The sequence below is a fragment of the Caloenas nicobarica genome, chromosome 5, assembly GCF_036013445.1.
Source record: "Caloenas nicobarica isolate bCalNic1 chromosome 5, bCalNic1.hap1, whole genome shotgun sequence".
NCBI classification, from domain to species: Eukaryota; Metazoa; Chordata; class Aves; order Columbiformes; family Columbidae; genus Caloenas; species Caloenas nicobarica.
In genome coordinates, this window is record NC_088249.1 from 12488372 (window position 1) to 12504540 (window position 16169).

General features: G+C 43.8%; 1 protein-coding gene across 2 annotated transcripts in view; it reads right to left on the minus strand.

The window, feature by feature from the left end:
- EVL (Enah/Vasp-like) overlaps positions 1-16169 on the minus strand; it is a 128389-nt gene that overhangs the window by 18128 nt on the left and 94092 nt on the right. For both annotated transcript variants that reach the window (XM_065635828.1, XM_065635827.1), the window contains exon 4: positions 2244-2307. In XM_065635828.1, the coding sequence (XP_065491900.1) occupies positions 2244-2307 (64 nt within the window). The remainder of the gene's footprint in view (positions 1-2243; positions 2308-16169) is intronic.

Here is a 16169-nt window from a genome sequence, read left to right on the forward strand (position 1 = left end):
GTATGCAAGGAGTGAAGTACAAGTGGGGAAAAATTACACTCTGGCTTAAAAATATACTCTTTTAACATTTGTGTAAAGGTCTCTAGAAAACCTTTTTAACAGACGAATTCGCAGGGTAGTAGCCATAACTTCATTTTCTGCCTGCTTATAAGATGTTAAAAAAAAGCTAGGCCTAAAATTAGGTCTGCTCCATGCTTAAAGAATGCATCAGCATAATGAAAGCTGAAAACCCTCTAGTGCAGATGCAGTAATATCTAAGTGCATCTACTAGCCTAGCTTATTCCAGTCCAGTAGAGCAAAAAGCATCTTTCCCAGAACCATGTGCCCTGCAGCAGTCAAATAATGCCTACTCAAAAGGCTTGTACTGTCTTTAACCAAAAAGCAATACATAATGAAAAAAAATTTTTTTTCTAATGTAGTTAAGCTGCTCACTCTTTAAATGTACAGACTAGATACCTAAATTTGAGGTCTGAGCTACATATAGTCTGAATAATCACTGATTTCCATGGGTTAAATGGATCAGGCCTTTCAGCCAGGTAGCAGGGACAGGCAGCAGCCCCCCACCTCGGGGTGAGCAGGAGCTCTCCTCTGACCTTTGGGATAGCTCTGCTATCCCAAGCAAATCTTACAAATCTTGGGTGAAATATTACATGCTGACACATTTAATGGTCATATGTAAATTCCCACTAAATCTTTGGCAGGTCTGATTATTCATAAAGGTGCAGTGAACTCGTTTCCCTACACTTTCCTTACAGCTTTTAGAGAAGAGAGAATCCGAAGTATCTATCACAGCATGTGTGAGGGCCTTGTCTTAAATGACCTATATACGGTTTTATATAGGGACCAGTCAGAACAGTAGTCCTAGAGCATCAGTGCAAATTTTACATTGCAACACTTCATCCCTGCTGCTCCAGGAGCGTGTGACATGAAGCTACGCAACCCACAGGGCCAGAGCAGTCCCTGGACCCCGCAAGGGGGGACCTTGCCTGCTTACAGGTTGCACCTGTGAACAAAGGCAGAGCCCACTGAGCCCTGTCACATCAGACCAATGCCTGACACCTCTGGTGCTGAACTGTCCCTGTAGGTCTGGTTCCACTAATATCCCTACAAAGCTATTTATTAGCTGGACCAAACATTGGGCCAGGTCTTCTGGAGGGCTAATTGTGCTCTTGCTGATCCTTCTCTTATTACAGAAGCAAATGCAGACACCTTGTTTAAGCAATGCCAGCACCAAACTTGGAGCAGCGACAGGTCCTGTCGATTTCTGCTCTCCAGTGCGCTCCCGATGAAGTGAGACTCACCAGCTTTTAGCTCACGTGTAGCGGCAGAATATTCTCCAGTGTTTCCCATACAGTAGGAGAAACACACTTGCAGTGAGCAGGAATATGGAGAACTAAGATGCTTTTTTGTGTGCACAAGCCTATACTTCAACAGGCTAAGCAGTGCTGCTGGCGTGGATGCCACTGATGCTGGGCAGAGAGATCACAGCTCTGACAGCATGGACTGCTGGTCAGACTAGAAGACTTTGTCCAGAATGGGATATGCATATCTTATTCCTAGTGATGGAAGCTGAAGATACTGCTGCTACAGGGATTGCTACAGCTGCTAGAGGGATCTCAGCTGAATCAGCAAAGCTGAAATGAGATAGGCCTCATAATTTGATTATGGAGACAGGCATGTAAGGACGGACATTCCTGCCTACCTTCCCTTTGATGTCAAGAAGACAACTCCGGGTGGCTAGAGAAAAGGCCATGTGTAATAATGGCACTAAGTCTAGACATAAGCGTCTTCCTTTATTATGGTGGCTTAGAGCAAAGCATTCATAAAAGGAACGGCATATGGTACAGAAAGTAGCCATATGCAAAATGAGAATGTATATGGTACATCAGGTGCTCCCTGGGCAATATGACTGTCTACTGACAGCAGGTGATTCAAAACAGGATAAGGTTAGGCTTTCTCAATGTGCTTGAGAAACACACGCTCAACAAATTACTTTTAAACATGTTTTGTCGTTAACTCTGAACACTGGCATGCCTCACACTTGCCTTTGAGCAAAAAGCTTGCCTAGGGCTTCAGTTCACTCTTTAAAAAGTCATTACAGAATCATTAGCAATAATTACAGAAAACTCACAATCAGCTTAAAAGAGGTATGAGTAAAAAGAACAGTGCTTATTGGTGAGCAAGGACTGCACATTGACCCGTTACAAACTAGAACTCTATCATAACTGATGAACTCCACTTACCTTCTTTGTGTTTCCATCTCATCTGGAGATGGCCCATTCTGGACCTGGCGCTGGGCAGCTGGACCTACAAACAAACAAATGAATGCTACTAGGAATGCAAGTGTGGCCAACTTTTTCAAAAAACAGTGCTACTCAGATGAATTGCTTCTCCATCTTACTATGAGAAAAAAAAACCCTCAAGCATTATTGTCCTCTCTTTATTTAATTCATTATTTTTCCTATTAGAGAAATCATTGCCTCCTGCACATTTTCAGTCCCACCAGGAGAATTCAGTGGCTAAATGACAGCAGATTTGTCCAGAAACTTAGCACCATGGTAGCTGTAGACCATGTACTCATCCCTTGGTGAGGACCTAGAATGTTGCAAAAGATGTCCTGTGGAAGGACAGTCCATTGCATTGTGATGCATTTCCAGCTTCTACAGGGTTCAGATCTAACCTCCCTGGATTATTCAGCCACAGTGCTGAGTTTGTGAGCGTACATGCTAACTAGTGATGCTCTGATGCTGAGTTGGCATCAAGAAGCCTTCCTGATGGAAGGTGCAAGGAGATGCAAGCCATTTACAAAGGTGGCTTTTCTTTTTAGAACACTATTGGTCTCCTACTTTTGCAGGATCCAGACCAAGCTGAGCTTTCACTGGAATTCACCAAGGAAACCCAACTACACATGTCACCATTTAATTCACATCTCCTCTCTTGGCTATGATCATTTAATCTCTGTTCTTGGACATTTAATCAAGCACACTGATACTTACTGCCATTTTCAGAAAGAAAAAATTATTCTGAAAATAAAAATAAATGTTGGTAGCATAAGTTACAGTGGCCTTGCATTCAGTGGAAAGAGGATTGTTCCATTAATTTGCGTTTCAACAGGGACTAAACAGGTAAGAGTTCTATTAAAAGCAACAGCATTTTTCCCGATAAATGGCATTGAGAAACAGATCAGTTATATGTGGGAAATTTCAATCTACCTTATTTTTTTCATTTTAAAGTGTAAAATTTCATCCTTTTTAAAAGTTATCAAACAACAGCAAGTCAGAATTAAACACTCACAAACCCAAATATGTCACTCACAAATCATTAAAGATATTTCTCTCAATTTTCTTTATATGTTTCTGCCAGGCATAAAATCATCTGAAAACGAATTTTGAAAGTATGACTGCATGAAAACAGGAAAGATGGCAGAAATGCCTCACGGTCTGAAATTCCAGAGCGTTGACTGACTCTGATGAAATCGTGCATATTTTTGAAATGTGTTTAAGGACTAACATTTGCAGAAAGGGAACACAGCACTTTCTGAAAATCAGACCCATGTATCAGACCCCAGTTTTGAGTATCCCAAAATTGGAGCCCATGACAACCACTGAGCCAAAAGCTTTGACATTTAAAAGTACCTTAGGATTGGGTATGAAGTGAAGACAGTTCACTTCTTTAATGCCTCATGACTGACAACTTAATATTGTTTGTCAGAGGCCTTTGGCAAACTGTTTAGACAGAAATGCCACATTTTGTAAAGATCACACAAAACAACAAATGGGGAGGTGGAAAAGGGTGGTTTTTTTGGAAGCAAACAGACAAAACATAGCAGATATTTGGGAAGCACAGAGCAGGAGCCTCACGTGTAAGGAGTTTAAGGTGCAATGAGGATGCCATGTTACTGTGTCAATGCTTATACTGTGCATCTTCACCACTGAAGTGAAAGAAAGCCAGAGCTGCCCCGACATGCAGTTACAGTGAAGTTAAGCAACTTCTGAACAGGTGAGGTCCCATTCCCAGCCTGTGGAAATGGACCAGACTCCCCACAGTCTGCAGTGTCACCGGTTTGGACCCTGGCTCTGGTGTGTGCAGGTAACACCCACGTTTTCCTGTGCACATACATGTACCTGTGAGATAGTTCAATAAGCAGACTTCTGGGTGAAAGACTTTCAAGGTTTAAGTCAGTTACACCTCCCTCACCAGGAAACATTCCACTGTGACCAGCCTTAGCCGTGCTCATCCCTGCATATGATTTTGTCGCAAGAAAACTTCCCTTGTATATCAGAGCATCATACAGAAGCTTGTGCTCTGCTTGGAAAGAGTCTAAAAGGAGGCACCAGCGTGAACAAGAAAAGCCAGAGGAAACAGAAACAATTCTTCCCTGGCAATAATCATGTCAAAGTATATAGGAGGCTCTAATGATGCCATCTTAATCTGGTACTTTGGCATGAATCTTCTCTTGGGGCCAAATGCTCAGATAAATGAGTGTGGCCAGTTTGACTGACACTAGACATGCAGAAGGAATCAAAGACCAGACTATCAACACCACACCAAAAAAACAACTCCTTTTTCCTGTGGGCACTGTTATAAACTGGCTATGTAGCTTTAAAACCAGACAAATACAACCAAATCAATTTGGAAAGCGGCTTAAAGAAAACCTTTTATAGCAATGTTACAAAACACATCTGAAAAGTTGGGGTTGTTGCCTCTTATCACCTGGAGCTTTCTCAAGCTGATTTTGCATTGTAGGCAGGTAAATTAACAGGTATATGAATCTGCAAACAAGTCCATCTCAGTTTTCAGCATGAAGAAGTCCTAGTAAATTCGATGAGTTTATTTATATTTTCTGTATGTATGTGTATACTTGCAGGATTAAGAACACACTTGAAACTAAATACACATCTTTTGGTTGCAGCACAATAACCAGGAGAGATGGTTTTGCTTCTGACCCATTTGCAGCTTCAGAGATGTTGTGATCTGCATTTTTAGCAACTAATTAATGCAGAAGATACGTTGTGCACGTCTGTATTTCCTCACTTTGTTGCTTTGTAATAATTAACTGCATTTTTATATAAACATCTTGTGATTCAGCTCAAGGCAGACTTTGGGAGCAGACGGATGTTTTAGGTGTTTGCTTTTTCTCCTCCTGCTCAGCCACCCCAGTGCCTGCTCTGTCCTTCCCCCTGAAGATGCCGATAGGGAACTCCTGGCAGCAGGGCACTGCTTTGCTGTGGGTGTGATGGTTTCCATATGCTGGTGGCTACTCCTGTACCACTGCACCCTGCTACTGCCTGGAGATGTCCCTGTCTGGACACACCACCAGCCACAAAACAGGACCAAAGCTGTTTCTGAGGGAAAACCCATGCTCCTGCTTCCAGTCTGGCTTGGCTGTGGCAGGAAGGCAAGAGCAAGAAGGACCAGTGTTATCATCTCTCTCCTGCTGGGGCGGCCCCCAGTAATGTTTCTTTTTCCTCTTTTACTTATGCAACAACTGCAAGTGCCGCTGACTGCGTGCACTCAAAAAATCGCAAAGCCAGGCTAATTTCCCCGAGCAACCAGGATTTTGTGTGTCTTCAATACAAAAGGTCCAATCTAACTCACACATCTTATATTCATTTTACACAATGGAAACAGAGCAGCCACCAAGGAGGGTTTCTGCAAGCCCTATAAACTCTGTGGTGCTTGTGCAACAGTGTGATGGGATTTAAATTTATGAGACTGAAAATTTTTGTTCTGCATATGAACAGAACATGATGATTTTGTAGAAAAAAAACCCAACATAGCAGACTATGGGAGGGAAAGAAGGGAGAGACAGACAGACAGCTCTCCCTCATTGCTTGATGGTTTCAGCACTTACTTGGATTTCAGGAGACCCAGGTTCAAGCACCAGGTCTGACCTGTCATCATTTATATCCTGGGAATGTGACATAAACACTTGCTTATCCTGACCACAAGGGAATAATTCATTCCAGATTACAAGTTCCTGCAAAGCTTTTGCTTCCCATAGAAATATCTTTCAAATAATTTCACATTTTCTAACAGAAAAAAAAAATCAGTTGTCAAAAGCGCTTCTGAGCAGTGCTAATACCAGTGTCCCCACTTGGGTACAGCTCAGGCCACCGCTCCCTGCACCAGGGCCCTGGGGACTCCTGCCTGGGATCCCACCAGCACCTGGGGCCAACCTGCAAACCCACGCAGGGCCTCACCTGGACGGTGCATTTTGCTGTCTTCACCATAACCTCTCTCCTTCACTTCCACACACTTGAGGGGGTTCCTTGCTCCTGGCTGCACTGCTGCCCAATCTCCCCGAGCTCCCGGCAGGCAGGGCAGCCTTGTGATGTGGATGTGAAATCCAGTGCGCTCTGGCTGGCAGGGGGAAGTTCTCTGTGTCTCCTCACACCGCCGCATCCCCGCGATCACAGCCTGGCTGTGGTTTTGGCTCTCTTGCCACTGTCAGGCAATGACACTGCTGCTGCCGAGACTCTGTGAACACTTTAAATATCTGCTTCTGCCCTGAGACCTCGACCTGCTTTGGGCTCTTTTGGTCTGTCCTGGTGTGGACCAAAAGTGCTGGAGACCTTCTGCCATGGCCACATGCGAAGGAGCGAAGGAGCTGGCAATGGAACCAGGTGCAAAGTGGCTGTGCTAGTGACACTGTGTTCAGACTCATTAGTAGAGACAATTATCCTGGACAAAGCACTGACCTAATTAGCCTAGATAAAGCACACAGATAAAGCAGGGTGCCTACACTACTTCTGGGGCCCGAGCTACAACAAGCAGAGTTGGATGGCACAGCAGGTCATGTAGACCTCAATTTCCAAGGCGAGTTAAAGGACTGGGAAGGGGGATCACCCCACTTGCTGCACCCCATCACTGCAGCTGGGCAGCGCCATGGGTCCCTCACGTGTGCTGCCACGGCGTTGCCATGCTGGCAATTTGGGACTCCACATGTCCTGCCTTGTCTGACCTGCAACAGCTCATGCATTAGGCATGCTGCAGGGACCGTCTATCTGACAGGGATGCAGGGACTGAGGCAAAGCATGGACAGACAAACAGATGGGGCAGTTTTGTCTGTGGGTCACTAGTGCCTCAGTTTTCAAAATTTTAATGCCATTCAGGTTTTGTTGTGCTGTTAACTATGTGACAGAGCACCTTCAGCTCCGTGCAGGATCCTGTTGGATCATTTGAATCACAGTAAGCAAAACCAACCTGGCAGAGAGAGTGGGAGCACACCCACCCAAGGCAGGGCTTGGCTATGGTGCCACAAAGAGACAGCGTTTGCCTCATTCCTGTTAAACATTAACTTCAAATAGAAAGAGTTTCATAGAGTGTTATTCACAGGCTGGGTGCCTCCGCCGCATTTATAACAGAGCACATTAAATACTTTCTATAACAGGAGGAGTAGTTACATTTATACAGTCCTAAAATCACATTCAGCCCTTTGAAGTCAACCACGAGGCTGATGTGGCCCCCCGTGAAAATGATTTTGACACCCCTGTTCTATAACATCATTTACACATGGCCCAAACTTTTCCTCTGAGAACTGCAAAGAACTCTACCAGCCTTAACTGAGCTTCACCAGTGCTATTAGGCAGAAGTTAAATGACTCAATTACATCGACACCATGTCTGCACAAGTAAAAGTTGTTTGCATCAATTTACCTACAGGTGAGATTTGCTACCGACACAGTTAAACGTATGCAAAAGGCCACCTAAGGCACTCTTATTCTGATGCAGACCAAATTAGTTTTGGTTTGACCCAAGGCAAGGAGAGTGCAGCGAAACAAGCATTTCCAGCTCCGTGCCAGAAAACTTCTCGACCTCCCTCCCTTGTCCCCTGGTGACCAACAGTGCTGCAAGTCTGTGGCAGTGCAAAGTAAAACACTTCCTCTTAAAACCAACCCCAGCAACATTTCACACAACCTCATTTTACCTTATACTACACTGGACAAGGAGCAGTGCGTATCCAAGTACCAGCTCTCAGCTAAATTGTAGAAACTCCCAGCTTAGAAGCTCTTAAAAGTGCCATTCCAAAGATTGCAGTCGTTTTATCTTTTACCTTTTACTTGTAAGATTACTTTAATCTAATGTGAAACAGGCCCTCCTTAAACTGAAATAAGGGTGTGAGCACAGGGGGTCCATATGAAATCCATTCATTTAAACTAAAAATCGATTTAACATTCACTGCTGAAACTTTCTGATGTAGATAAGGTCTAAGGACAGTGACAGAGCTGGAAAAACAAGCCTGGTATTTAACATGGGAGTGCCCTACACTATCATTGGTACACACCTCCTGCAAGTACATATGTACAGGTGTGTGCATTGTGCACAGCCCTTTTTTTTTTTTTTCCAGGAAAATCAACAAATGGAATTGCAGGGTTTTCTACATGCACAACCACACATGCACTGAGCAGGACGGAAGACACGAGACCCAGAGAGAAGTTACCAAATAGAAAGGCCATGCAAAGATCCAGTGCTGCAAGATGATTAGAAATAAATCATCTTCAATACACCAGAATTGCCACTGAAAACATCAGCATGAAACCAGTGTGCCTTTGACTCAACTGATAAGGCTTTTAATTCAGCTATTCTGGATAAAATATGATGGCAATTGTTTAATCCTGCTGTTTATCTGTCATGGCATTGGAACAGTATTTGATAATTTTTCATGCTGGTGTCTTGTTTTTGGAGAAATTTTTTTTTTTTTTTCATTCTGAATGCAATAAAGATGAGTCGGTGCTAGAGCAGCTCCTGCAGTAATTGACTGCACTCTGACAGCAGGGATCATATTTAATATGTAAAGGACATGGCTCCGGTGCATTTATCTCAGCATCGGTGCCTCAGCTCAGGAGCACAGCTTGGGTTACCTTTCACATAAAAGATAGCTCAACCAGCTTCAAAAGAAATTTTAAAACATACATAGGTGACAGAGTAAAAAGGAAGCCTTCCACAATGAGGTTTCTCTGGGGCTGTTGGGGTCAGCATCTCCTGCAGAATGCAGCCTAGGATGGTGGGACTGTGTCCCCATGGGTAGGGCATGCAACAAAGGTGGGACATCCATGGGTCTGGTGTGGGATTCCCTGTGTTTTATCCAGTGACTGATTAATGTAAAATAGAAGAATTGCAAGAGAACTGGGAATGATTTTCCTCTCAGCAGCTCAGCTCTAAAAGAAAGAAAAAAACCTGCACGCTGATCTAGAATAGCATGAGTCTGTCACAGTGGGAAGAGGTGGGAAACGTAAGCTGCAGTTCCCCTGGGCAGGAGAGGTGGCTGACCCTTGGTCCCCCGCTTCCCAGGGAAGTGCTTCAAGAACCCAACCTGCAGGATGGCAGCGAAGGGGAAGGTGATGCCTACACAGCTAACAGGATCAGGCTCCAGCGTCGCGGAGCCCCATGAATGTATTGGGACAGGACCAGAGCCCGCGCAGCATTGGCTTTCCAGGAAACAGAGTCCAGATGGCAAGATGAGCACAGGAAACCCCCACACAGGGCAGGGAAAGGTGAACTGGAGCATCCCGGAGGGATTCTGTCGGCTGCGCTGAGCTCTGAGCAAGAAATAACTAATTCAGCGACCGCTCAATTATGCACTAATGAAACAGAGGCAGATAAGGCAGCACCTGCCAGGCAGCAACGAGCAGCGACCAGCAGCATCTCCTTCCTTCGTGGGTGCCGACGTGGGGGCTCTGCTGTGTTTAGAGAAACAGCCTTGCTTCCACAGGCAGTTCCATGATAAGTAAGCATCCTACTTAGTCGATGACTGACTGCTTTTGCTGTGGGAACTGCCTCTGGCTCTGAGAAAAATGGTGAGTGCATGAAAAGCCATGGGAACAGTATCTTTTTTTCTTTTGAGAGAAAAAAGGCGTTGCTGAATTTCTAAGGGTATGAGTCCAGTGTTGCTGGCTTTATAAACACATACGGAGAAGACAGTGGGACGAGGCATCAGTCAGTGCCATAAGTGAAAAAGTAATCCATAAAATTCAGGACCATGACACAAGCTTAAAATTAAACAAACCCCACAATTATTAGTGTTAAATAAACAAGTCCCAAAGCACTTCAGTTCATTTTTTTCCCTCATTTTTTAAAAATTTTTTTTGTTTTAGAATGTGCATCATGCCTACTTTCTGCACATCCAGGTTTGAAACTTTTCAATAAAGGTTAAGATTAGCTCATAATCTCATGCCTCTAAGCAGTAATGAAGCTTTAAGAAAAACACCAAATATAATCAGATTCTTGTTAAAATTGAAAGCATTAGCGATACTGAGAAGCCATCACCTCCCTGCCATCGCATGGGAGTCTGGTTAATGCCAGAATCCAGGCAGTAGATGCTGCAAAGAAGCTGAGGGTGTAAATCAATACCCACTATCTAAACATATGGTTTATAGTACAAAGATATTTTCCTGAATTTGGTTTTAATGAGGACATGAATTGTTTCACTCCAGTGACAGTTTGCCAGGCACTGTCCCAACAGGGAAGGGAGCCCCAGCAACGCTGGCCTCGTGCTCTGCAGTAAGAGCATCGCTGAGCTCAGAAAGCACCTTCCCACTGATGTCTCAACCTCATGCATCTGTTCCATGAAATATAAACTGAGTATCTTCCTTTGGCTAAGTGTGACCAGGAGTGTATTTGCACGTGAGTACATGCATATAACTGTTTATACACACTTCATACTTACAATCCCTTGCAGCAAACAAAAAGCAAGAATTCAAACCTTTTTTGGGACAAACTGAATCTCTGAAAATCTCGGAAGCTACTGGGAAAACGAACCCAGCCTCTAGCAGGTACAGGAGTTCAGTCACCTGATATTTACACACTTGGCTTGTCAAACATCATCTCTAGTTTTGTTTAACACTAAGACATACGACACATTAAATCAGAAAAATATATATGCTTAGTGTAGCCTGGTGCAGCACCCAAGGCACCTAGAGCACCATGGTCTATTTTTGGCCCAACTCCATGTATAACCTTGCAAGGCAAGTCTTTCACTCCTTCCTTTTTCACTCTCAGGTGAGACAGTAAACTCCTCAGGGCAGTTTTTCTGTCTGTACTTCCACAATGTGGAGAACAGCAGGGTCCCATATGTGCATCGAAGCAACAAGCACACATAGAAAACAACACATTGTAAATACACAGTTGGCATCTCATTAAGATCCAGACAAGATCCATTTCACCACTATTTAAACCACAATGCTGCTGTAAGACAACTAGGATGGGCACCCGTATCTGGACAGAGTGCTGGAAGGTGGAGGACTTTTCAACAAAACATAGCTAAATCGAGGGATTTATGAAAAAGCATAAACCCCCCCAACATTGGCAATGGGTAGTCCTCCTTGACAATAAACACACAAGTCTAATAAATTCAACAGATAAACAAAAAAATTCAAATACAGCACCTGATCCCATTCACACACCAAAATCCAAGCTCTCTGCCTAAGGCAAGCAAAAGTCCCACTAACTAGGAAGGTCCATAGTAAATCCACCCATCCTCCTCAGCCTAATGGCCCAGCCCTACACAACCCTGCAAATTCTAATTTCCAGAAAAGCTGAGAGGAATTGACAGGCACAGGCAGGCCATTACAGAGACAAAAACCAAGTAAATATCCAGGTGACAATAGCAGGTATAAAATGCTGCCCTTGTTGCTATCTATTTTTTTAAACCAATATCTATTCCATGAGTACAGATGCTATTCATTAGCAAGTAAAGACAGAAGTAATCCAACACGTTGATTCAGAAGTCATCGTCCCATATTCTCGCTGTAATGACTTTTCCTGATTTAACAGCCCTGACAAATACCGGCGTCATCTGAACCTAATGGGTCATTTCTTTCAAATATTATCTCAGCATCCTACTGCCCGCCTGCTGAAATTAAAAGCAAGGAAAAGACGAACGATCCATTGATGAGCTACAACTGGAAGCAATTCCCCAGCACGACTGGATGGTGGCACAGAACATTTCCATGCAAAAGAAAGCCCTGGTGCGAGCATCCCTTCCCCCTTCCTGCGACAGAGAACGGCATGCAAGGGACGGGGCATGCAAGGCAGCAGGGAGGTTTCCATCACCTACAGGACATTCGGCACAGGATGATGCAGTCACAGTGGCAGAGGCAGAAGCAGTGCCAAATCCATTCCCTCCTGACCATAGTATGGCAGCAGCCTCCTCAGCGCACTCCTCTCCGCGCCCTCCTCATGCCCAGCGCTTACCCACCGCCCGGCCGCAGACCAGGTTTCACCAGGTGTCATCTATCCGCTGCCGCAGCAGCAAAGTGGGCCCGGCCGCTTAAATATTTAATCAGACCCTCTTCCTTGCCTATCACAACGCTTCAGGGTGTCTGAATGCCAGACTTAATTGTCCGGACTTTCACATAATACTGTGGAAGTCAGAAAGAAACTGCATTTTCTGTCCCCATCAGACCACCGTATGTTCACCCACATGCACGTAATTACAATAAATGCAAAGTGTGAACAAGCAGAAAGTTTGGTTTTACTGGAGAAAAAATGGCTGCAAATGAACATGCAGGATCAAGTTCACTGGTGGTGTAGCTGCTGAAGTTGAAGGGGCTACACCAGTGATGAATGTCGAATGCTAGTTTTAAAATATAAGTGCGAACATGCTGGATTCAGAAATTAGTATGTATGTCTTAAAATCCCCATCCACTGTCTTTCAGTTCTTTTCATCATCCCTGATCTCCTCTGATCCCAACACTTTTCTCCCTTTCTACTTTTTCTGCTAATCACTTCCCTTTTCTATATTTAAGTACGGCAGGTCTCGCAGAAGCAATGCAGCTGAAGTTAATGGACAGTTCGTATACGGAGGCCACACAGAATATTCATCCTCTGTTGTTTTTGCCCTGTCACCAGCCCTTTGATTCGTTTCTTTCCCTTTTCCTTGCCTTTGCACTATTCTGTCTATGGGGACTTCACACATCCCAAGCCTGTATTCCTCAAGCAAACTCAGAGCTGGTTTAGGGGATGTATCTCCACAGCTTCAGTGACACTACTCTGATTTAGACCAATTAATATTTTGACCCACTGAACACAGCAGGTAATCTTTTATCTGGTTTCTAGAATATGCTGGATAAAAACTATAAGGCTCTTTGTATGGTTACAGCAGGTGAAACTCCAGGTGGAGGCCGGTTCATAACTACCTTGCAATATATCAGAGCCACTCCTATCCTTCTTAAATAGCACATTATCAGCATAACTGAGTAGTTGCTCTTTCTCTGTACCTGCCTCCTACAAAGTTAAAACACAGAGCATTTAAGTGATATGCAGATATTCTAACAGCAAAGCTGCTTATCATATGTTTTCTAATACTTGTTGCTATGAATTATTTATGTCCCATTTTAAGTTTCAGGTATGTTCCATTATCAGATGCAGCAAAACAAGTATTAACTAATTAATATTTGAGACAGCAATAACTCTGTTAATAGCAAACTATCTTTTTCACTATGGCACACAGATGGTCTAAATTCTACCTGCATATGCTCATTCTTTTCTGCTTGCTGGCTTATAAAGCCACTAGAGGCACATCAGAAAACAGGAATATTACACTCAAACCTGAGTGCAAATTCAGGTGTCCACAGCCATAAATGCCAAGGGTCTTATGCAATTACTTTCTGAGAGTTTAAGAAAATCCAGAAATACATTTAAATTAAGAAAACTGGCATTAAACCAATACAATTTTACACTACATTTTATCATCAGGACTCCAGTTTTTCTAGAGAAAGAGGTACATTCAGACCATCATATTCTCAGTTTTGAGGACACCCCAAATCCTTTTTGTTCTCCTTTGCTTTCCTCCTACATCTCACAATGAAGGGAAGCATCTGGCTGACGTAAAACATCAGCTCTGATCTCTGAAGCACTGACTTATCCTGCACCAGCATTGGAACCACCTGCTCTCTCAAAAGAAAAAAGTACTACATAAATGTCGGCAACCAAAAACAACATACTGAACTAATGAGGAAATGTGTAAACCCAGAGAAGTACATCTTCATTCTGTCATAAGACTGTATCAAACTCTTTCAATGACTTATTTGGCCAAGACTATCGTTACTCTGTATTTTCTTTATTATTGTCTTATACACTTACCTCTTACACACTAAGATTTTGGTTGCTAAGGGGCTAAATTTGCTCATGACTAATAAAAAGCTGAAAAATATCCTTCCAGGCCAAACAGCATCTCGGTGAATCTCAGACTGACCTAAGAGAGACTAACAGATACCTGCAGATCCTTCTGCAGACCTACCACCTGCACAGAGAACGCTCTGCCAACAGTCTGCCGTGCAGCCAGCAAAACGGGTGAGTGGGTATGCCTGCTTCTCCCTCCGCCTTACCCTAAAATTAATGTAATTGTTTTAAATAGCTCATTCAAACACGAAGTGGGGCAGCAGAGACAGTGCCACCACCTGAGTGGCACAGCATAGCTGTAGGTGATCTGCAAGGAGAGCACATATGGACTGAGAACAGGTTCCTTCAGGGGCTCCACCGTCACTCCTAACTCTGAAATGAAGATCGGGATCCACAGTCACATCAGCAAGAAAGTGACCTCTCAGGAGTGGGAAACAGCAGCATGGCCCACAGGAAATTAAAAGAACCTGAGAAAGCAGCTGCCCCAGGAATGATGACGGGAGCCACCACTTCTGCTTCCTACCTCGGGCAAAGTTACAACTTGCTGGATGCTACCAGTGCTGGTCTAAGTGTGGAAAAATAAAATAGTCAGGTGTGACCAAAAACACTGTGACCAGATATTTTTATAACACCTGTATTGGGATTTGAAGCTGCGGTACATGTGCCACCAGCTGTATGCGAGTCCCCTAAAGAGATATTCTGATGTGCAGCAAGTGGGCGTAAAAACCCCCAGAAGCTTCGTAATTTCTTACTGTCATTATTTGATGCTCGCCTTCACAAAGGCTACAGGCCAGATTGCCTGTGGCAGGACAGATGACTTCTGAATGACCAGAGCTTGCACATGTTATGCACCCAAAGAGATTTTAAGTTACAATTCAACTGACAATTGACTGTCTCTTACTCCTGTATAGAAAGCAACCTTGACCCTATTTTGAGCATGAACCAATACCCTTTGGCTAGAAAGCAAACACTCCCTCAACTAACTGCTCTTGTAATCCTTGCAAGAGGAAATCAATTGTGCAAATTGCATTTTGACAAATACAAATCACTCCTGAGTCTACAGCAAAGGCTGACAAATCATTCCTGATGCCCAGCGCTTACCTGGTGCAGCAGCCATCTGAAATAAGGGGTGCTAGAAAAAATGCTTCTTTTGTTAAACAGAAGTTGGAAAGCTGTAATTCCATAATCCACAACAGCAAAATAGCTCTGATCCTGCAAGTGGTAGGAGGCAGGCAGGTGGCTCTCCTACATGAAGCCTTTTGCAGGAAGACTGTAATTATCTGTCTGAGCACCTACTGATTATATCTGGAGACTGTGCACATAGGACCCAATATGCAGCTGATACAACTTGTGTCATTTTAATTTCTGTACATTTGGCCCTTAATTAAAAAGGTTGCTTTCCTTTTTTATTCCTAATATCTGTTATCCATGCTTGGGGAGGCACTTCCCAGGACATTAGACAGCTAAGAATCCAGAGGCCGTGCCAAAACTGAAATGACACCATGAAGTGACCTAAGTGCTTGGTTTCTTGATTTTACTAGTGTCTATCCACTGGCACTCTGAGCATGTCTGTACTCTAAAGAGCTCTGGAAAACACTCAAGAAGGAGATCAATGAACTTTTAAGTTCCTCAGCTGGGCAAAATATACTAAAAAAGCCATTGTCGCACCATTGCCCAAATTGCGGGAGTCCTAAAGACAGAAACCAGTTTCTTTCATTGAGGATCAGTGTCAGATGTTTTGTCCTACCTGTAGAAGTGTTCATACTAAACCAGGTTTAACTTCTGATATTGCTTTCCTCTGCTCTCAGACTCCATTTCCATTATCTCTTCCAAGGGACTTCTGGGTACCATGCTGAGGAGAGCTGAAGTGTTTCTCGCCAGTGTCCAATGCCTGCGGGATGGCTGTTACTCCACAGACACTGCACTCACATACCCTAGCTATTGGGTTGGAGTAAGATTGTACGGAGCTGATTTAAGACATGTAAGAAAGCACCCCACTCATCTCCTCTCTCAAATTTCAGTGTCTGCAATACTGGCACAAAGGAG